This window comes from Montipora capricornis, chromosome 9 (genome assembly GCF_036669925.1).
Source record: "Montipora capricornis isolate CH-2021 chromosome 9, ASM3666992v2, whole genome shotgun sequence".
Classification (NCBI taxonomy): Eukaryota; Metazoa; Cnidaria; class Anthozoa; order Scleractinia; family Acroporidae; genus Montipora; species Montipora capricornis.
In genome coordinates, this window is record NC_090891.1 from 44,873,842 (window position 1) to 44,896,341 (window position 22,500).

At 40.1% G+C, this 22,500-nt stretch overlaps 3 protein-coding genes, 1 long non-coding RNA gene and 1 pseudogene across 4 annotated transcripts in view; 2 read left to right on the forward strand and 3 right to left on the reverse strand.

Annotated features, from left to right (window-relative positions):
- LOC138017055 (uncharacterized) overlaps nucleotides 1–239 on the forward strand; it is a 12,609-nt gene extending 12,370 nt beyond the window's left edge. The window contains exon 3 of the long non-coding RNA XR_011125920.1: nucleotides 1–239. This exon is cut by the window's left edge and continues 535 nt beyond it. This is a non-coding gene — a long non-coding RNA (uncharacterized lncRNA).
- The window catches only part of LOC138017052 (ATP-dependent DNA helicase DDX11-like), a 28,556-nt gene extending 24,004 nt beyond the window's left edge, over nucleotides 1–4,552 (reverse strand). The window contains exons 1-6 of the mRNA XM_068864261.1: nucleotides 4,276–4,552; nucleotides 2,500–2,615; nucleotides 1,489–1,523; nucleotides 974–1,044; nucleotides 754–846; nucleotides 2–156 (exon numbers count right to left, since the gene is read on the reverse strand). Of these exons, the coding sequence (XP_068720362.1) occupies nucleotides 2–156; nucleotides 754–846; nucleotides 974–1,044; nucleotides 1,489–1,523; nucleotides 2,500–2,615; nucleotides 4,276–4,506 (701 nt within the window). The 5' untranslated portion in view covers nucleotides 4,507–4,552. The remainder of the gene's footprint in view (nucleotide 1; nucleotides 157–753; nucleotides 847–973; nucleotides 1,045–1,488; nucleotides 1,524–2,499; nucleotides 2,616–4,275) is intronic.
- Nucleotides 4,553–8,252: 3,700 nt separating this feature from the next.
- On the forward strand, nucleotides 8,253–15,663 carry LOC138017644 (DNA damage-regulated autophagy modulator protein 2-like; annotated as a pseudogene).
- Nucleotides 13,996–14,628, reverse strand: LOC138017645 (protein SSUH2 homolog). The gene has a single exon (XM_068864672.1). It carries the CDS (start codon nucleotides 14,626–14,628, stop codon nucleotides 13,996–13,998), a length of 633 nt encoding a protein of 210 aa, XP_068720773.1.
- A 1-nt stretch (nucleotide 15,664) lies between the features above and the next one.
- LOC138017054 (arylamine N-acetyltransferase, pineal gland isozyme NAT-3-like) lies at nucleotides 15,665–18,407 on the reverse strand. The gene has a single exon (XM_068864262.1). The coding sequence runs from the start codon at nucleotides 17,992–17,994 to the stop codon at nucleotides 17,083–17,085; it is 912 nt and encodes a 303-aa protein (XP_068720363.1). The 5' UTR covers nucleotides 17,995–18,407; the 3' UTR covers nucleotides 15,665–17,082.
- Between the last annotated feature and the right edge of the window lie 4,093 nt (nucleotides 18,408–22,500).

The following is a 22,500-nucleotide window of genomic DNA, read 5'->3' on the forward strand; positions in this document are numbered from 1 at the left end:
CCTAGCATCTTCTCCATCGCTTAGATACTCAGTTAATACAATATCAGCATCAGTATCTATTTCAGGTGTTTTGCCCAATACCTCATCAATCTCATCAGCTATTTTGTGTTCTGTCTCTTCATCAGTGTTAAAGCAACTGAGCTTGCCGTCACTATGCTGAGAAATTAAAGCTAATAATTTAGTAATTTGTGTCGTTACTGACGGTGACAAAAAGGAATAAAAACCAAAAGTTTAAATCATTTAGTACTACATTTTTGTTGTCTCTGTAAAACCACCATTTGAAAGTTGAAAGACATCTTGTTAATTCAAAATATGAACTGCGTGTTTCTTATAGAAAAGTTTGGGTTGCAATAAGGCTTACAAGTACCATCATGTGAACTGTATGATAAATATCATTTATTGTTTGCATATCAGAAGCCATACCCTGGTGAAAATCTTTGAAGGATCTTTGAAGATCCTTAAAGACTCCTCAAAGATCTTTTCGAGGATCCTTTTAAGGATCTTTTGTAGGATCCTCAAGGATCCTACCTAGGATCCTTGAAGATCCTTAAAGATCTTAGCCTTTCTTGCCAAGATCTTCAAGGATCCTTGCCAAGATCTTCAAGGATCCTTGAAGATCTTCGAAGATCCTGTCCAAGATCCTTGAGGATCTTTGAGGATCCTTGTCCAAGATCCTGGAGGATCTTCAAAGATCCTGTCCAAGATGCTGTCCAAGTTATAAACAACCATTCATGATCACCGCTAATGGCTTACCTTTCGTTTCCCTTTTGTGGTAAAAGCTGGCCTGGTTTCATTCTTAAGTTTGTTTATTTGAGCTCTTTGCTTTTCAAGCCTCTCCTTTTCTTCCTGCAAAAAAAATAATAAATATGCTAAAAATTAAATTTGTCTGGACACTGTCAATAGCAGTAAAACTGTTTGACATGTTTTTCCAGCAAATACATGTTTCACATGACTGTAAATAATCAGTGATTACCTTTATTCTGTCCTCTGTTTCTTGCTTAGCTTGTTTCTCAGCAAATTCAATCACCCAGTCTGGTGTAGATGCTAGATTTAATGATTCAGAAAACAAAGCAGAAATGTTTGGGCCCTTAATTAAATTTAAATTCCCTAGGTATCAAATCACTACTACCATAATTCCTGACAGAAGGGAAACAGTAGAGATGTTTATAATGGTTGAAAATCTGGTACAGCATTCTCCATTCTTTGTTCCATTATTTTCCTAAATAGAAGCTCTGTACTATAAATATAATGCTTGGATATGTTAATGTGCATTGAATATTCAAGGCAACGTCAGTGAGTCTACTAATTCTTAGCTTTGATGGAGTTTACAAATGTGATACAACACTGCTGCTCTTATCATAAACACTTTCTGCAACATTATCAAATATGAAATTAAAGAACATAAGCAATGTTGGACAGACAGAGGCACCTATCACTTAAAAGATAATTAAAGTGCATCAAGTTTGATGCAATTTTGTATCAACTCACAAGAATCATTTCTCGTGTCATCCAAAATAATGCTCCTGATGAAACAAACAGAAAAAAAAACCTGACTACCTGAACGCACACTCATGAACAGTTTGAAGCCAGCATCATATCATATATTAAGTCACCTTCTTACAGTTTACCTCTTGGAAAAAAAATGAAATGGAAAATCATAGATCACAAACTTAAAGTGCTACAGACCAAACAATCATTATAATTCTTCTCTTTTATGGATTTCAAAACTCTGTTAACTAAACACTAAAATGACCCAAGTTTTACGACTTGATTTAAAAAAGACACCGGTTTATTTTAATAACTAGAATTTTCCTATTTAATGGTCCACCATTACTCACTTTAAAATCTTGAGAGAGCTGAATCAAGGAGAAAATGACCTCAAAGACTAACTAGTTTGAGAATGCAATGCATATGCAGCACGGGAGTTTGGGCTTTCAGACTCTTATTAAACTCTTGTTTTGCATAACAAGAAGCTGTATTTACACACTGAAACTTTACGCTTGTGAGTAGATGACATCACTTAATTTTCCCTGGATACAACCTTCTGAAGTCCAATTGGTCAGTTTTGAATGCGAGTTTATGGCAGACTGTGAATTCAAAACTTACACTCAAACTAAATAGCCTTTGGCTATAAAAATTCTACCAGTCAGGTGTTAAGCATTACACACACTTTCAAAATCTAAAGGAAAAAGAAAAGTGATTTTTTTGGTTATAGTAGCACTTTAATAAATGAATAGCAACTTTACCATCTACGTAGACGCTATCTGGGAGTAGTCACATATATTATTATAGGATTGTTGTTACTGACATTTTTGACAACATATTGAGTGACTGATTTCTGAACAGTTCAGGTCACTGCACTTCACACAGGATCAACGACAACAATCCTTCTGTCCTTCTTAGATTTAAAGTCAAAGGCCATACTCACAAGAAAATGACAACATATACTGAAGACCACAACATGCATGCAAATTAAGTAGATGGATTCTCCATCATTACCTTGGATCACTTTGTTGTTTGGAGCTTGACAATGCTTTTTCTAACTCTTCTTGTCTCCTCTCCTCAAAACATTTCAACCAAGTCAACGCACCACAAATTAAGCTTAACGACTTTCCCTGAAAAGTCCAACAACCTACCATTAACATATTACATAGATAACGTCAAACTTTCTTAAGGACTGTGCCTACTAATTATTCAAAGGTATTTTTGCCCCGGTTTACCATTATGCAGGAAATGTAGACCTTAACTAGTGTTATTGAAATCCAAAAAGAAAATTGGGGTTAACCACGCATTTTTCAAAGATAATTGATGAATAATATTTGCAAAAAGCTTTAAAATACAAAGCAATGTATGGCATTCTTTCTCAAACTGAAGCTTAATTATCTCTCAAAAATGCATAGTTACCCCCAATTTTCTTTTTGGATACCAAGAGTACTTACTAAGATCTACTTTCTCTGGATAGTTTAAACCGCGCAAAAATATCACTGTATTGGTTTTAAGCATCACCGATAGGAAACCCAAGTATCTTGAGATGCGCAGAACGTATGCGCTGTAACAATAGTAGGCACCGTCCTTAAGTTATCAGCCGTTTTATTCACCCATTGACTGCTGAAGTGCCTCCCATTGACGACTAACATCGTCTGGTGTTAGACAGAGTAAAATCTATGAAATCTCAGTCAGAGGAGTCAAATGGTTAACCTGGAGGTGGTGGGGGGGGGGGGGGGTTACTTGGGTCAATTTCCGCTACTTGGGTCAATTTCCGCAGAGTACATGCCGCTGGCCTCTCAGAACCCCTACCCCTTTAATTTATAGTCTGTTTTTTGGCCAATGACAGACCCCATCTTAGTCACTTTTGGGTAAATGTAATTTCAGCGACCCCTACCTAGTCACTTTCTGTTTATACATAAACCTTGCAAATAGCCTTTTAATTAATTGTACTTTCAAAACAGAATGTAATGCGACTAGTAAATGTTAAATCAACAGCGCCACAGTTCTTTCTGTAACAACTTTTTTTTACCACGAATCTTCCCATTTTTAAATCCCACTAGCCAAAATTTTGTTACCCCCAAAATCCTGACAATTTGCGACCCCATTCTAGTAACTCTGTCGGGAACTCCGTTGAAAATGCAACCCCATTGTAGTCAGTCCAGTCGTGAAAATGCAACCCCATCCAGCGGCACTTCACCATTAGTCCATTAATAGGAAGTATCCCTTCCCCACAGGGGTTAACTCATTCACTCCTTAGGCCCCTCAGGGCACCCCCAGTTGACAAGTAAAATCGTATGAAGTCAGACAAAGTAAAATCTATTAAGTCTACGTCCCAGGGGTCAATCGCTTAATATTTAACAATTATTCGCCAAAGGCGAAGTGATTATTGGTGAATATTCACCGATAATCACTGAGCCTGAGGTGAATAATTGTTTTGGTATAAATACACAGGTGATTATTTCAAAAAAGAGAAGAAAACCATTTCAATGCGAAAATCATCTTCATTTACAGTGGCAAAACGACTACTGGCAGCCATTTTGTCTGTCGAGGTGATTATCGGCTGATAATCCGAGATAGCGAGCCAATGAGAGCGCGCGATTTTGTATAATCACCTGTGTATTTATACTAAACATAAATAAAGAGAGTTCTCTGACATTCTGTGGGGAGGAGATAACATAATGGAGGGGTGCCTGGGGCCAAGTATCATTGGCTTCCGCTCAAACAAGTAATACTTTTCAAAACTTGATTTTCTTCTCTCCGCAAAATCCTCTCCATGATAACACCCACCGTCCCTGTAGGACTTTCGAAGATTCCGACTTGTCCACTGTCAAGCACTTCAAACATCGTATTCATGAAATCCTCCTGGATGTCATAAGGCGGGAACGGAAAAGGGAAAAATACTGGTTTCTTATCTGTTCCGGATTTCAGTGTAGGTAACTGATGTAAGGGTACTTGTTCAACATCATAATTTTCCGCCTTCTTTTCTTTGACAATTCCATAATTCTGTGCCTTTTCCATACCAATCTACTCAAATCAGCTTTGACTTTCGTGTTTTGGTTCCCAAACTTCGCGCTAAAATCTCTCAGCCTCGCTCTGACGAGTAAGCAGCTGACACATATTTCCTCTCCGAGTAGAAGTTGGGTTTATTACATGTAGGTTTAGTTTAAGACTTTTAACCCGTCTTCTGCAAAAAAAAAAATTCTTTCCTCTCGCTTGAAGTCGTCTTCGAATCCTATAATGCAAACGTCTTATTGGCGAGTCAGAATTGACGCTGACCGCCTAAAATGGTTAGTAACTTTGAATGTCCCCTCCCTGACAAAGTGTTTTTTGGAACAAACACACGTTCCTTTCAAGCCCTTATGACCGTTGACATTTGCTCCTTTTGATCTTGTGATTTTTGCATCAGAAAAGACATCATTTCTGTAATATCCCAAGATCCAGTTGAGTCGAGCAACCTATTTGCCGTGGAGTTTCACCTTAGAGACATGTGTCGATGCGGCCTTATACGGTGGCCCACAAGGGACGTGTTGCAAACTAAAGATATCGCTACAAATTTTAAAAAGTGGCAACAAATGAAAAAAGAAATGCAATACGAATTAAAATAGTTGTTGAAAATTAACAAAACTTGCTGCAAATAAATAAAAACGATAGTTGCTGCAAATACATAAAAAGTAGAGTTGCTGCAAATTATTAAAAGTTGCTGCAAATACATAAAAAGTAGAGTTGCTGCAAATTATTAAAAGTTGCTGCAAATAAATAAAAAGTAGAGTTGCTGCAAATTATTAAAAGTTGCTGCAAATAAATAAAAACTATAGCTGCTGCAAATTATCAAAAGTTGCTGCAAACAAAAAGTAAAAACGTCTGCGCGCGCATGACTTGGGAAGGACTGGCACTATGATAAATCACACAAATGCCAAACATGGCGGCTCTGAGGTGAAAAGCATGCGAGAGATCTGTCTTCGAGCTTTCAAACATGTTTTGTAGCACCTGTAGCGTAGAAGTTCTATCTAGCGAAGCCAAGTTTTGCTACTCTTGTGGCCGAGAGTTGGACGTCCAGGCATCAGCTGATGAGTTAATAACCGAAATGTTTCACCGCGGTTACCAGTACGATGTTATAGTTGCTCTACTGGAAAAAAAGGGCCACAAGATGCACCTGAGAACACCGAAAAGAAGACTAAGTGACCTTGGACTTAGGAGAAAAGGGCATGATGTCAACGAATCTGAAATTGAGTTACTTATCAGAAGAGAAGTCGAGGGTGCAGTATGCTACGCCGAATGTGACAAAATATCAAGTCCGCTAAAAATAAAACAAGTCACACCATTTATAATCAAGTTGCCAACAATTAGCATCAATTTGTTTGTTGACCAAATCAAATTCCTCGCAATTTATGTCACTTCTTGTTGTGCAATTCATGTATTCAAGGCCCGCGCATCGAATGTGAAGCTCGATAATTTCAATTCATGCTTGTTTTATAAATCAAGAAGGGAGAGAATAGCTTTTGATCAATTCTATTTTCGAGGGGGACTGAACACCTGTGGCAAAATGATTAAACGCGAGTAAATCTGAGCGAGACAGTGGCCGCTGAAAGTATCGAGGATCTTGGTCTACAGGCGAATCTTTCACTCAGCCCAAGCACAGGAATACTCGTTCCTCGCATGTCGCTATAACTTCACCCAGTTCCCGAAGTTGTAAAGAGTAACTCGCTCAGAGACCCAATTGCGAATGATCAGCAAAATGAAGCACATCTACAACAAGCAGTTTGAGTAACCAATATAATCCACCAGAAAATTATGGCTGCAAAAACTGACAGCAGGAGACATTAGGGAGTTTAAGAAACCAAGAAGGCTACGGCGACGAAGACGTTACTTCAAACTATTAGCTTGAGCTATCCTAAGTGCTAAGTGTTTCAAGGCGTTTCAATCTTGTTTATGTTGTATAAGATAGGCGAAGTATTCGATAACCAGAATCGTACGAACGGATTTGAAAAAAAGAGAAAGAACAAAAGATTCACTGTTTGTTGTGCATGTTGTTGTCAAAACCCAAAAATTGGTCATTTCACGTTGTTGTTTTGATGAGTACGAGAGAGGAATGCCTTACAAAAAATGCGTGCCGCACGTGCAGCATGATAATTTTCTTCCTCTTTTAGGGCCTGCTTAATTAATAAGAGGTGAGCCAGCCCTGTTAGACGGGCTGGCCCGGTAAAAGGGATGAAGTGTTTATATGGACGATTTCAGCCACTTACCGGGATGAATTTTAGGAATTTGTTTACGTGTCTTGTAACCGTCAAAGTCACGCATGGGGTACCTGGTGAATTTTCTCGCTTTGACGTTCGAAACGAAAGGTTCATTTTAGCGCTAGCAAGTACGGAATGGCATTTTAAAACAAAAGATGCAAAAATAATTGTGTGATTATGCAAATCCGACTACGTTTTCAAGGCAACCCACACGTCATGAGAATTTTTCATCCCAGCTAACCGGGCTGGACCGTTTATATGAGAATTTTTCAGCCTGGCTTGCCGAGATCTCCGTAGCTCAGACCGGGATCTCCGCAAGTGGGCCAGCCCGCCTTGTGATATAAACGAACCGAAGTTTTACTAAATGAAAACAGGTATGAGCCGAGATCTTGACAAAGGGGGCCCAGCCGGACTGGCCCGCCTCATTTATTAAAACAGGTGATATTACTGTTTATTGGTGTTGTCGTTGCCGTAGCAGTTGTAATTTCTTAAACTCGCAATTGGGACGATAAACGGGTTGCCCGCCATTACTGGTGCAGTTCCCCTCGAAAATAGAATTGATCAAAAGCTATTCTCTCCTTCTTGATTTATAAAACAACCATCTTGAATTGAAATTATCGAGCTTCACATTCGATGCGCGGGCCTTGAATACATGAATTGCACAACAAGAGAAGTGACATAAATTGCGAGGAATTTGATTTGGTCAACAAACAAATTGATGCTAATTGTTGGCAACTTGATTATAAATGGTGTGACTTGTTTTATTTTTAGCGGACTTGATATTTTGTCACATTCGGCGTAGCATACTGCACCCTCGACTTCTCTTCTGATAAGTAACTCAATTTCAGATTCGTTGACATCATGCCCTTTTCTCCTAAGTCCAAGGTCACTTAGTCTTCTTTTCGGTGTTCTCAGGTGCATCTTGTGGCCCTTTTTTTCCAGTAGAGCAACTATAACATCGTACTGGTAACCGCGGTGAAACATTTCGGTTATTAACTCATCAGCTGATGCCTGGACGTCCAACTCTCGGCCACAAGAGTAGCAAAACTTGGCTTCGCTAGATAGAACTTCTACGCTACAGGTGCTACAAAACATGTTTGAAAGCTCGAAGACAGATCTCTCGCATGCTTTTCACCTCAGAGCCGCCATGTTTGGCATTTGTGTGATTTATCATAGTGCCAGTCCTTCCCAAGTCATGCGCGCGCAGACGTTTTTACTTTTTGTTTGCAGCAACTTTTGATAATTTGCAGCAGCTATAGTTTTTATTTATTTGCAGCAACTTTTAATAATTTGCAGCAACTATAGTTTTTATTTATTTGCAGCAACTAGGTTTTATTTATTTGAAGCAACTTTTAATTATTTGCAGCAACTTTTAATAATTTGCAGCAACTCTACTTTTTATTTATTTGCAGCAACTTTTAATAATTTGCAGCAAGTTTTGTTAATTTTCAACAACTATTTTAATTCGTATTGCATTTCTTTTTTCATTTGTTGCTACTTTTTAAAATTTGTAGCGATATCTTTAGTGTCATGTCCCTTGTGGGCTACCGTAGCCTTAGCTGGCTACCGTTCGTTTTGATGTTCCTTTCTCTTTCAACGTTTGTCGTTACTTACCTTATCTCCTTGCTTCGCCACGACACATCATGGTTTCCCACCATCAGTGACACAGCAGATCATTCGCCAGAAAGCAACGTCTTCGGCCTTCTGTTCAACTTGTGCGCCGCTCTTGGTCTGTTGGTGATTTTTATAAGATACCTTCAGCTTACACACGATGTGGACTGGAATGAGAGGGACCGGCAGCTCTTGCTAAAGGTCAACAAAGCAGCCATGGTATTTGGCGTTCTTTCTAACTTTGGAGCTTGCATTGTGGCCAATTTTCAGGTGAGTATGTAATGGGATTTTTACTTTTTTAACCTTTGTCTGTTTTAAAAGATTATCATGACAAACACCATTATAAAAGGAATAAAACTTAAACCAGAATTTCATTGACACATAGGTGCGTTCCTTTTAGCAAATCACATAATCCGATTTTGTTTCACCGTTCCATTTATCCGAATCTGAAATGCGATTCGAATCCAAGGAATCCACCCCCAATAGTGCATTTTTTGGATTCAATTTCAATCCGCATTCGGATTCTCCGTTCCTTTATCCATTTCATCGCGCTCACGCGCAATGCTCATTGGGAATTCATCAATTGCGTCCGACGGATCGAACTCCACAGGTACGTGTTGTGCTGTTGTTTGAGTTTGTTTTCAAACTAATATTTCCGTGGGATAGAAATGAAATTGGTTTTAATTAGTTGAATTAGCTCGTCATTCATTAACAGAAAAATGCCGTCGTCGATAGATTCTGTGAGCTGGTATCCATCGTCGTCGACTAACTCAAGTCAAGCATTGAAAATTGCCAGCCTTCGAATGCCCGCCATTTTGTTTTCAATATCCGCGGAAGACTAGAGATGAGGCAGGGGGTCTGGGGACAAGGCGGGAATCGGCAGGAAAAATCGTATTTCGGATTTCGTGTTTCATTTTGTACACTGAATCCCTAAAATCTCGATTTTGTAATCCGAATCCGGATTTGCTAAAAGGAACGCACCCATATAATTAAGCTTATCTTTATTTAATTAAATGGTAACAGAGTTAGTTAGAGAAGAAGCATGACTACTAAGCCACAGTGACAATGACAACAACTTCTTAAACTCGTTATTAATTCATAAGCCAAAAACAAAAGAAATCACTACCGTGAAAAAAGTTTGGATATGTGGTCTTAATTAGCATAAAATTTCGCCAACTTTGATCCCAAATATCTCTTAACCCTTTCACCCCCGTGGGGTTGCCCATTGACGAGTAAAATCGTCTGGCGTTAGACAGAGTAAAATCTATAAGAGACACTCTTGGGAGTGAAAGGGTTAAAATACTGATTCCTTTGAGACGCAATATCAAACACTCGAAAGAGTGTTTCATCAGATATCCAACCACCTCAAAATTGGTTTAAAAACTCAACTAGCTTCTCAGTGTCTGGATATCCGATGAAATACTCCTTCTGGTGTTTGATACATTACATCAATCATCATCATCATCATCATCATCATCATCATCATCATCAAAATAACAATGATAATAATACTAACTATATCTACAGTCAACCTGTGTTTAATGGCCCTGTTTGTAGCAGTCACCCTTACAGTCACCAAACAACTTCCCAAAATTACTGTAAAGTTGACATGTATACAGCAGTCACCTGTTTATAACGGACGCAGTCACCCGAACCCACAATTGCATTATTATGTACCTGCATATAATGGTCACCAAATTGGGTAACGATTAGGTAATCAAGACAAAATTATTCATTGCTCACTCAATACAACTACGACAGGGACGGTGCAGCCAGGCTAGCGCTAACAGGTGGTTAAGAGGTATCAAAACCTATAGGTTTCCATCATAGTATTTAATGACGGTTAGCACTAACCAGGCTTCGAGCAACCAACCCAGGAAGAGTTAGAACCTGTATATAGCAGTGACGCTCTATACAAGGGTCGCTTAGTTATTTCCCAAGGGTGACCGTTATACACAGGTTTGACTATAATCCTCTTCATTCGCAGTGGGACATAAGGCTACAACCGTAGACCACCACTTGTTTAGAACCTGTTCCAACTGTGTTCTATCTCCTTAGCTTCAGCTAGTATTGTCCTACACCACATGGTTTTCGATCTTCCTCAATTCCATTTCCTGGGTGGTTTCCCGTGGAGAGCAGCTTTGGGGATGCAAGCTTGGTTCATCCTGATTATGTGGCTGAGCCATCTAAATTGCCTCTTCTTACTCTCTAGTATTAGAGTGGTTTTCAATATTGAGCGTCGTAAAACAAACACCAACTAAGCAATTACTTCAACCTATCGCAGCACAGGTGCAAACAGCACAATGAACCAATCCAAATTCGTAGCAATTTCATGGAACTTGCTCAAAGTGCAGGGAAAATTGTGAGTGCAATTTGTGATTGGTTTTAGTTTTCCTTCCTGTTGGTTGATAAACTGAAACAAGACTTTTAAACCAATCACTAATCGTAGCAATTGCAATCGGGTAAATTACTTTTTTCTTATTCACATGCTGTTACACTTGCGTCTTCCTATAGAGTTCAACATTGCTTCTCCCTGTGTTGTCCTTTTTGTGGTGGAGGGGATTGTGTGCCATTTTGACATTGAAAGCTACACTGGTTGAGACTCGTCTCCCTGGTAGGTTCAACCATAGTGGATGGGTTTCAGGGGAGAGGCCAGATGAAGGACAATACCAGCCTCCAGGTTGAGAGTTTGGCGTGGGGTTAACTCCCCCATTCTTTAAAACATCAACCTGTTACAGAAACCACAGGTGCCCCAAGCTGAGGGAAAACCAACAAAAATATAATGGACGTGCATGGGAATCCCAATAAACGACCTGAGAAGGTGATTTCATGAAAAAATTCTCAATTAAAAAGCCTAACCTTATTGCTATTGTGGGTCGCTTCCTTTGGTTTTTTTTCCAGATTTGACACAAACTGAGCCGGTTGTCAACGGTCATAATAAAATACCGTTGAGTTCAGTTTGGTAACGTTGTCAGGGACGACAAACAAAGACTTGTTGTTAAGCCACAAACAAAGACTCGTTGCCAAACTGAACTCAACGGTGGCCTGATGTTGTGTTCAAAGTGTGCGAGGATGTTTTCCATTGTGTTATCGTTTCGTTTGAGACACTTAAACACTAACAGCCGCCTGACATTGCTGGCAAGGCTTCGATTGCGCAGCTAGTGGATTGAAATGAAAGAAAAACCTTTGCCCTTGAATTCTACGGTGGAATTGCAACTGTGGGAACATTTCATCCAGGAATATTTGACTCAATTTGATGGGCTCCTGAGAACTGAGAATTCAGTGTTTTATTATGACCGTTGACAATTGAGGAACTGATAATTGCTCAATTCATGTTGAATATAGAAAAAACCACACAGGAAGGAAGCAACCCACAATAGCAAAAAGGTTAGGCTTTTTAATTGAGAATTTTTTCTTCTCAGGTCATTCATCGGGATTCCCATACAATCCTTCGTAGGCTTTCCCTCTTACTGAGCTTGGGGCACCTGTGCAGAAACTGCACAGAGGAGAACCACTGTAATAATACCAATAAACAATAATGTTATTCCCTCTATCATTTTACCATTTTTCATATAAAATTTCATGGTAATATGTACTTTTACAGTATAAATTCAACTTGCAAAACCTGTATAAAGCATGTCTGTCACAGTGTCAAAAACCTGGTCAAATATTATTATATTTTTTATCAGCAATTTGTCACCAATATTCAGGATTTCAGATAAGTTTGTAAGGCAGGGTGTCATCAAGGAATTCCAGTGGGTCAAATTTCCACAGCTGCCACAAAACCACGAGACTTCCCACCCCCCCCCCCCCCCTTTTCTGAAACACTGTAATATTATTAGCCTGTTTCAGTGTTGACATTCTCAAAAATAAAAAACACCTGCTGAAAACCTTGCTGATTTTAGGCTTAATAAAATTACTTTTGTTCACAATTAAACATGAAACAGCAGTGGTGCCCTCCAGTCACATTCCAATGATTTTTTGTTCAAATCCTTGTATTTTTATAGCCTGTAAAACTTTAAAAACTGATGGTTTTTTTTCCATGGGATTTTCAAGTCCAAAATTTTCCATCCTTGTTTGTTCCTTTTTGTTCTAACTTAAACCCTTTGACACCCAAACCGGAAACCCCCAGGAGTGAATGGGTTAACCCTTTCACCCCCGTAGGGTTCCCCATTGATGAGTAAAATCGTCTGGCGTTAGACAGAGTAAAATCTATAAGTGACACTCTTGGGAGTGAAAGGGTTAATCACTCACTGACACCCTTTGACAGCCAAACCGGCCTAAACCTGCCCTGGGAGTCTGTGGGTTAAAAGTTTTGAGAATCGGAGAGCGTATTAATTACTGTAGAAAATTCAGATCTATAGATAGTAGATCTAAGTAAGGGTATACATGAATGAAAACCATGGACAGCATTTAACTTGAAGTATATTTTACATCCTGGTTAGTGACCAAGCCACTGGATAGCATTATACAGCCTTTGATCAACTGGGGTCTGGTGGTATAGATGTATGTCTAGAAATTTCCATTTGTGGTATTCATACTACATTGTACTCTGACTTACTTCCAGTTTATAGGCCATAGGACCCAATCAAATCAATGTAACTTGTTCATGTTTACTGTATGTGGCCATTGAACGAAATGTTTTTGCAGGAAGATGCAGTGGTTGGTGTCCATATTGTTGGTGCAGGAATGGTGTTTCTCTGTGGTATTTTCTACTGCTGGTTACAGTCGTTTATTTCTTACAAGATGAAGTCGTGTGGCCTCATCACCTCCACACTTTTGACCTTACGATTCATCATGGCCATTTTGATGACAGTCTTTTTATATCCTGTGTCACAGCAACATCCTATGCAAGCAAAGACTGGTTTCACTACCACACACACCACTCCCATATTTCACATAAATGGAACCCAAAGGACAAGAATTATGTTGACCATGTTGTCGGTGATGTCTCAGAGTGGCTAATGGCTTTGTTGCTCCTGGGTTTCATGGCTACATTCTTTGGCGAGTTCAGATTTGTGAAGATGAAAATCGTTGTTTCAAGGTGTACTCAATATCCTGTGCCACTGGCAACTGGTTCAGGCTCAGATGATGGACTGTACTCATCTCTGTATGTCTAAATTATTGCTATTACCAGTAGTTCTTGAACAACAGCAAAGAAAGAAATTGCTTTCACAGACTTTTTTAGGGTGGTTAGACTTAAAATCCATTTCACAAGGCACAAGTTAGTATTCAATATGATGAGTGTCTCCCATACTGTTAAAATCAGAGGTTTCAGTGTTCATGACCGCATTCTCAATACTCTATAGTGACAAATTATGCAACATGTAAGAATAAGATATGAGTTTCTTTTTGTTTAAATTAGTATAACAATGAAAGCTCAGAAACTTTTTTTTCGTACAAATACCTTCAGACATACAGTGAGTTTTCATTTTTATGGTTGCTTTATGAGAGTTCAACTAAAGAGCATCTCTTTGACAAGACAGTCAAATTTGGTTTTGCACGTAAGCATTAATTTCCTCATAGAAACATTGTGCTACAAAGCAATATTAGCTTAAAAAGTTCAAAGAACATGTTAAAATTAGTCATCTCTATAAGTTTAATGGAAGGAACATAGTTTTTGACTAATTAAAGGGGCTAGGTCACACAATTTTAGGCAATTTCAGCACTGATCAAATAAATGGTCATCGCCCATCACACATCGCCATCGCACATCGTAAGGCGTCTCTCCAGTATGGACACTTTCATGTCCCCTCAAATGTCCTCTTTGGCTTTTAGATCCTCCACCAAAACAAACGGTACATTGCACATTTTGATCCATTTGTTGCACACGCCCAGTACCATTGCATCTGATACATCGCCTCTTTATATTTGCAATGTGGGGGACTTCAATCTCAGTTTCGTGGTCTGCGAACATTTGTGGCGGCTGGACTGGAAGATCCCATAGCAGAGGAGCAGGACCATTGACCGGGCTGTCGATTGGCTGACCTTGGTAAGGTTCAAATTTCCACTCAGTCTTCCTTGATTCACAGAAACTTGTCAGAGAATAATAATAAGCACTGGATAGAAATATGTCCTTGATCACCATTTCCTGCGCTGGCGCCTTGCCATAGCAACAGTGCTCACTGACAAGCTGTGGCATGGCATCTCGGGCTTGGTCATCAGTTATCGCTGGGGAATGTTGTAAATGCTGTTCTGGCATCTGTGCTGTCAGTGGTGGTACATATGGCAGAGGAGGTGGGACAAATGAACTGCCAAAGCGAGTATTTTCATAACCAGTGTATTGTGAAAACATGTCCGCTGGAGGAGCTGAGGGAGCTGGGACATTGGCTGTAAAGTACGCTAAACTCCAGATAGCGTGCGAGCAAGCTCTCCGTTGGGGTCAGGGCGCAGAAAAGAATGGGCGGTGAAACGCCCACTCTGCTCTTGGGCGATGTGTGATGACTAAAATATCAAAATAACTGTTCAAAACTACAGAAGAACTCTAACAAAACACAGGGAAGCCAAGAAGGGACATGGATGGACAAAACTGGAGAGGATTGAAATGGATTGAATTTGGGTAAATTTGAAAAACGTCGGCCCACCTTTTTTCAAATTTATATCAGTCTATATCAAAATGTCATTTACACAGCTGGAAAATCATTCTCAGTTGTTATGAGGCCGTGAATTTGCAAATGAAAGACTCTTGTTCTGCAAATTTGACGTTTAGAGCTCATAATTAATGAAATTAAACAAAATTACCTAAAATAGCGTGACCTAGCCCCTTTAACCTGTTGACTCCTCAGACATCCTAGGACGTCCCCTTTTGACGAGTAAAATCGTCTGGCATAAGACAGAGTAAAATCTCACTCCCAGGAGGCAATGGGAACTTGAGCTCATTTGTGCAAATTTCTTGGGTGATAGATCAAATTAAAAATTTGCTTGTGGGGTAAAAAATCACAAATAAAGATTCCATCATAAGCTATGAACTAGCATTATGAACTACACCCTGCTAGCAGAGTCTCTCCTTTGCTTTCTCAATTTTGACGATCTCGAGAAAGACTCTGCATGAATCGAGTAAGATCTTTCTTGAGCATCATGCGATGTTGCTAGGAGACAGCGTCCAACCCAGGCCTAATGATGCCTTATAGGTGCCGCCATCTTGATTTTTCATGTTACAGCGTGTTAACATGAGATTTTACTGCCCCATCACTAAAATACGGTTAATGGAACGTGACCATACTAAAAGGGGCTATTCATGTCGCGTTAGTTATCTTCGTGTTCTGTGTAGTCGGTCGTTAAAGGTCATAAAATCAGTGGTCTTATTGTAAATAAAATGAGGACATAGAGACTTTGTTCCTAGATCTCAGTTTATAACGTACACCCACATTGGCCAAATCTGTTAAGGCCTCATTCATAACTGTTAAAGAGCACGTGTAATACCTACGCTCATGGTAGAACCTGTACAACTGGCTACTTTAATAGACAGAGTCTAGCTATAAAAGCCTCAGTTAGCTATCCAAGGTTCACTTGACAGTTTGTACCTCCGCAAATGTCATTTATTGCATAACCTGTACGTTATGCAATAAATTATACATTGGTGAAACAGGTAGACGACTAGGTGACCGATTCCGCGAACACCTTCGCGATGTTGAGAAAAATGACAAGGATGCATCTAAGCCAGTCGCTCGTCATTTTAATCTGCCTAACCACTCCAAAAAACACATGGCTATCTGCGGCCTTTCCCTACATCTAGGTACGACGGAAAGCCGCAAGAATCTGGAACAAAAATTCATCTTTCAAATCGGCACCCTTAATCCTCACGGTATTAACGAACGCTTTTCATTTAACTAATATATTCCTATTTTTCACGTTGCCATGTTACCACCAATAGCGTAGCTCCTACTCTACTATAAAAACTACACGTAACCCATAATCCCTTGATTCGCTCTGACGAAGGGCTAACGCTCGAAACGTCAGCTTTTAGAATCTCTGTACGGTGGCCAATTTACATTATCAACTCTGTTGATAAAACCAAAATTTTTGTATGTCTTCTATAGTAAACCAACTAGCTGTTGGCATTTGTTAAAGTTTTTCCCCCTCCCTCCCTCCCTCCCTTTGGAGATGGGTTGGGTTTATCACCTTGCTTTCGTTAAAAATTGGGTCACTTCTGCAAGGTGCGGTTAAGTCTGCGCAGCGACTTCCCCCAAGCTTGTTGGCTCGTTTGCCTTTGTACATTGCTCGCTAACCAATACTCTTCTGATCCAGCACGTGCTGTTTACCAATCAGCTCGTAGTGCTGGGGAGATAAGTGAGGTTGTTCTATATCACGCAATCCGGAAGTCACATAGGCTAACCAGTCGCAAGGCAGTGTTCCCCTCAAAAAACGCCAATACGTCTGCGCCTTACGTTATGCGTTAAAAGCTATGTTGATACCAAGGAACAGTGACATTAAAACCGGTTTTATCACTAAACGGTGTTCACACTGGAAAAACCAGTTTGATGAGAGAAAGCTAGATTGTCTAGTCCAGAAGTTCAGGCTGTGGCGGTGTCAAAGAAATGACACGATTCAGGCAGGGCCTCCCTTTCTCTCCAAAACCCTAGACTTCAAAATTCTCTGCAGGAGCATGCCCCCAGACCCCCCTAGCTCTTTGCGTGCGTACATCTTTAAAATCTCACGCTGCACCCCTGGGAACATACATTTGAATAATTCTAACAATATTTACTATGTGGCTTAAGAGTTAATTAACTTGTCTAAGGAAATTCAAACACTATGTATTCCACTGTGTGCCATGAAACAAGGACCCAACAGGATAGAGACAAGATTCTCTTTTTATTCCAAACTTCCGCTCGAGTTCCTCCACCACCTTTCCCTCGCCTCCCACAATTTCAATCGATTGTTTCTTGACTTTGTTGTCTCCGAGGTATCTTGAAGTTACAAGTTTATTTCCAGAAAGAGAAATCCGCCCCCAAGGTTTTGCAACAGTGCAAATGCGACTGTGGGTAAATGGTGACTTGGTGTCTGTTTGGTGATACTCTAACATTTCCTGGAAGTCTTCCGTCTTCCTGGGAATCAGATCAAACTTGTAGCGTGTCGCCCACATAGGATCACTAGGGCAAATGAACTTCTCTGCGACCACGTCCTCTCGGCCTAGATCATCAACAATTACCTTCACTTTCTCTTCGTAAAAATAGTAGTCTCCGTCTCTGCGAATTCGATAAATTCCACTTGTTTGTTCCTGAATTTCAGCGAAGCCAGTGAAACGAAGAGGAAGCCAAAAGGAGTCGCCAAAAGCCACATCTGTCAACCACGATTCAAATTCAGTATCCACTATCAAGACTTGATGATCAAAAGGTGGGCCTAAGACCCCTGTCTTCCGGCTATAAACTGAGGCAGCATGTTTCTTGAATTTAAAGCCAAAATAATCAAGAAGATAAGAAAACAAAGTGCTGAGCTCAAGGCAAAATCCTCCGCGATGACGTCGAACAACCTTGTCGAACAGCCAATCTTTAGACAGCGTTATCATTTCCTTTCCATACACACTTAAGTTTTCAAATGGCACTGCTAGAATATGGCACCTATGCAGTTCTACCAAAGCATCGATTGTTGGCTCCATGGGCCCAGCATAATGGATACGAGCTAAATAATCCTCTGCTTCCTCAGCAGTAAATTTCGAAGCCATCTCAAGAAAGGAAGTACGAGAAAAACTAGTACAGCAGTCACGAGGCAGCCTTTGACACCTATTTTCTGATGGAGTTCAACAATGACTGGATCACAAGACGGACTGCAGTTAGAATGCCTTTGGACGCTGGACGCCTTGGATATCACCCGATTCTCGCGAAAGGTACTGGGTATCACCCGACAAAAAGAGTCCCAAAGTACCGGGTATCACCCGATCGTAGTATACTATAGTACGTCCAAAAGTACGTACGCTCGGGCTTGGTTTGGGGATACTGCTCGAACATATTTGTGCTTGTGTTAACCCAGGTTTTTACCATATTTTCGTGATTGTTAGGCACACTTTTTGAAGACTGTTTGACGGAGAAATAAGCTAGATTATTCGTTACTCTTTCCTTCAATCAATTCATTGGGTCGGTAAGTGCTTTCTCTTCGAATTCATGTTTTCCTGTGTTTTCCTTCCTGATTTTCTTGCCTTATTGTCTTACATGATGGAAAAATATCACCGTAATTCATCTTGCATCAAAATGTTGAATTCCATCATTTAATTTTTTGTCAGTTAATAGAGGAGTCGCTTGCAACACCACCGTAGTGTATCGATTTTAATTGATCAGAGTGCTGTTACCTCTTACTTTAAATTACAAACCCATGCTTGAATGCCTTAGTAAAATTATTACACAGTAAATGTACTTCAGCAAGATCTATAACACTTAGACTAGGTTTACACTAGAGGAAATTGTTCCGGATTCGTGATGAATCCGGAACGTTTTAGTACCGGATTAGTTTTGCCGTTTACACAAAAGTGGACGAATCCGACATAAAACCTTTCAGGTGGTCGTGTCTCCGGAGATTTTGAATCCGGAATCTAAAGTGGGAACTTTGAATCCGAAAACCTTTGAATCCGGAAAGTTTTGTCGTGTAAACGATTTCGATCTCGAATCCGGATATTTTTCCGCCTGCGATCTTTTGAGTTTGCGGTAAAACCAAAATGGATCGAGGATCTGGTGCTAACATCTCCGGTTGCCCTATCTTGTTGTTCATACAAGGTGACGAAGTCTTTTCTGATATCTTCATACTTACTTTTAACGCTCTCCCATTCTAAACCTTCATAATCCTTTTGGGAAGAATATGCACGGACAACACCTAGTAGAAGTTCAACTTTCAACCTCGTTCCCAGGGTCTTCTCGGCTTTCAATATGGCGGCGGGTCTTGAGAATGGAGGGGTAGTTCGAAAGAAACTGTGGTGCTGCGTCGGTGGAGAAGTAGTATACAAAAATTTGGTTTTATCAACGGAGTTCATAATGTAAATTGGCCACCGTACAGAGATTCTAAAAGCTGACGTTTCGAGCGTTAGCCCTTCGTCAGAGCGAATCGAGGGATTATGGGTTACGTGTAGTTTTTATAGTAGAGTAGGAGCTACGCTATTGGTGGTAACATGGCAACGTGAAAAATAGGAATATATTAGTTAAATGAAAAGCGTTCGTTAATACCGTGAGGATTAAGGGTGCCGATTTGAAAGATGAATTTTTGTTCCAGATTCTTGCGGCTTTCCGTCGTACTTAGATGTAGGGAAAGGCCGCAGATAGCCATGTGTTTTTTGGAGTGGTTAGGCAGATTAAAATGGCGAGCGACTGGCTTGGATGCATCCTTGTCATTCTTCTCAACATCGCGAAGGTGTTCGCGGAATCGGTCACCTAGTTGTCTACCTGTCTCACCAATGTATAATTTATTACATAACGTACAGGTTATGCAATAAATGACATTTGCGGAGGTACATGTGAAACGATCGGTGATCGTAACAGATCGCTTAGGTCCCGATATCTTGCTAGTGTTGACAATGAAAAGACAAGTTTTGCATCGTGAGCGCGCGCATTTGAAAGTGCCGGGTTGCTCGTTAGTTTTGAGCGCGCTTCTAACTAAAAAGTTGCCTACGTTTTTGTCGCGTTTGAATGAAATAAGTGGAGGTTGCGAAAAGATTCTACCAGTCTCGGGATGATTTTGGAGTAATTTAAAATTACTAAGAATGATGCTTTTGACTGCGTGATTATGAGGATGGAAAGTGAGGGTGAATGGAATTCTGTCATTCTTATCATTTTGTGACGTTTGTAGTGATGACTGTCGATCAAATTGTTGGGCGCGATGATGGCCCGCTTTGACCACAGAGACAGGATAGCCACGTTTTTCGAAGAACTGGCACATCTCCTCTGATTTGCTGGAAAAATCAGAGTCATCACTACATAGACGTCGAAGTCTAAGAAATTGAGAATAAGGGATGGAGTTCTTGACATGTGACGGATGTGACGATGAATACAACAAATAACTGTGAGAATCAGTAGGTTTGTAGTGCACACTAGTACATAGCACGTTGCCTCTAATAGAAACTTTGATATCTAGAAAAGCCAATGAAGTTTCCGAAATTTCCCAGGTATATTTAAGAGCCGGATGAAAAGAGTTGACGGAGGTTATAAATTGATCGAGTTCTTCTCTGCTGGATGAAATAGCGCCGATGCAGTCGTCGATGTAGCGGCCGTAGAGTTCAGGTTTGGGGCCGTTGTACTGATTAAAAAATTGGTGTTGAACATATCCTACAAAAAGATTAGCATAGCTAGGTCCCATTCTTGTGCCCATCGCTACACCATTAATTTGTTTGTAATAGTTGCCGGCGAATGAAAAACAGTTAAGCGTTAAAACTAGTTCGGCAAGGCGGAGGAGCGTTTCGGAGCTAGGTTCTTTGACAGTGTGTTGATCGAAAAAGGGTTTAAGTGCTTGAAGACCTTCGCTATTAGGAATGACTGTGTATAGAGATGTAATGTCCATGGTGAAAATAAGTTTGTCTTGGCCGGAGAAATTGAAATCGCGGAAAATTTGTAGTGCGTGTGTACTGTCTTTAAGAGAACCCTGGCACACAGCAGATCACGTGATCAAGATTTGTCCATCGATGGATGGACAAATATGCACATTTTTTCAAAATGGCGGCAAGGAATAAGGTGAGAGAAATCTGGGTACGACAACTGCCAACAAACAAAAGGGAGCTTAAGCAACGACAACGGCGACGGCAACGAGAACGTCATCTCAAAATATAAATTCGCGTTATTGTAATCGCTTCGTTAATATTTCAACTTTTTTAATATGACGGGGGTGTGGTAGTTCCTCAAAAAATGACGCTGGTAGGAACGGCGCTCAATTTAGGGCAGAAAATGAAAATTTATCCTCAAGTAATGACGTTTTCCATAAAACCTAAAATTTGGCTATTTCACGTTGTAGTTTTGCTGACGACGGCAATGAAATGGACAAAAGTGAAAAACACACGTGCAGGGCGTGCAAAGCTATTGTTTTTGCCTACTAAATATGCAAATTTTTGACGTTCTCGTTGCCGTCGCCGTGCAAGTCCTGAACATAAACACTCATCATCTTTAGCAGTTCTTGTCGAATGAGCCCAGGTTTAGGGATAGATCTTTGCTGTTTTATCAAACTGGCTTTTAATCTGCTGTTTTGGAGGCAGTGACAATGGCACGATTTGTTTTATTTGCCTCCACTCCTTAAACTACATTTTTGTTTCCTTTCATTTACTCAAAAACGAATTGTATCTATTTAGACTTCAGGGTGAACTATTTACACAATGAGGGAGAGTGGCCATTCAAAACAGAGTTTGTAATTGAACATCTAACATCTACAGGGATCGAAATTGCGACCAATACAGTCGCATTTGCGACTTAATTTTTCCCTTTGCGACTAAAACATCTGGAGAAGTCGCAAATTTGCGACTTGTTGTCACCTTCGCTCTTTCGAAACAAAAGGGTTAGCAGTTGCCACTTTTGCTGCTACTTTCGCTAAAATAAATAAATAAATAAATAAATAAGAATAAATGACAAAATTGTTTTGTTTCTCGCTGTGAGTTTTCTCAGATAGCGTAATTGTAGAGTAATTTAGCTGCGATGTTACGTGCACAGCTCCATTCCTTCGATTATTCGCCACTCTCAGCGGTTTCTTTACACACAAGTATTGCGGGCTCATATTTTTTTGCTAAACCGCTGACAACACAATGCAGCGTGGCGATTTTGCGACTAAAATTTGCGAAATTGCGACTAAATTTTCGTATCTTGTCGCAAAATTGCGACTGGATTTTTTCGTTAATTTCGAGCCCTGATCTATGAGACGAAAAAACAAACTAAAAGTTGTGAACATGTGAACCTGAAGTATAGCAAATCATAATGCTGACAAACACGAAAGTGAAGGAAATGGGGACCATAAATATGAAATTTTCCCTATCTGAATGATTTTGGGTTTCATTAAAGGGAACACCCTAAGTGATACCAAAATCAGAAACGTACACCCCTAAGCAAGAAGACGAGCATCCCCATCCCTTTCATATGCGAGTTCCCCTCCATTACCAGTGTTGACTCCGGGAAACCCTCCCTATTCAATGTATATCTCTTGCCTTTCAGCGCCTGTGAATGGCCGCTGCTTTCGAGGAATGGGTGTTGACACCCTACTGACGATTCTCGAGACA

Excerpts from the sequence above, each read along its gene's own strand:
- LOC138017645 (XM_068864672.1), bottom strand. The coding sequence starts at position 14,628 with ATGTTTTCACAATACACTGGTTATGAAAATACTCGCTTTGGCAGTTCA.
- LOC138017054 (XM_068864262.1), bottom strand. The coding sequence starts at position 17,994 with ATGGCTTCGAAATTTACTGCTGAGGAAGCAGAGGATTATTTAGCTCGT.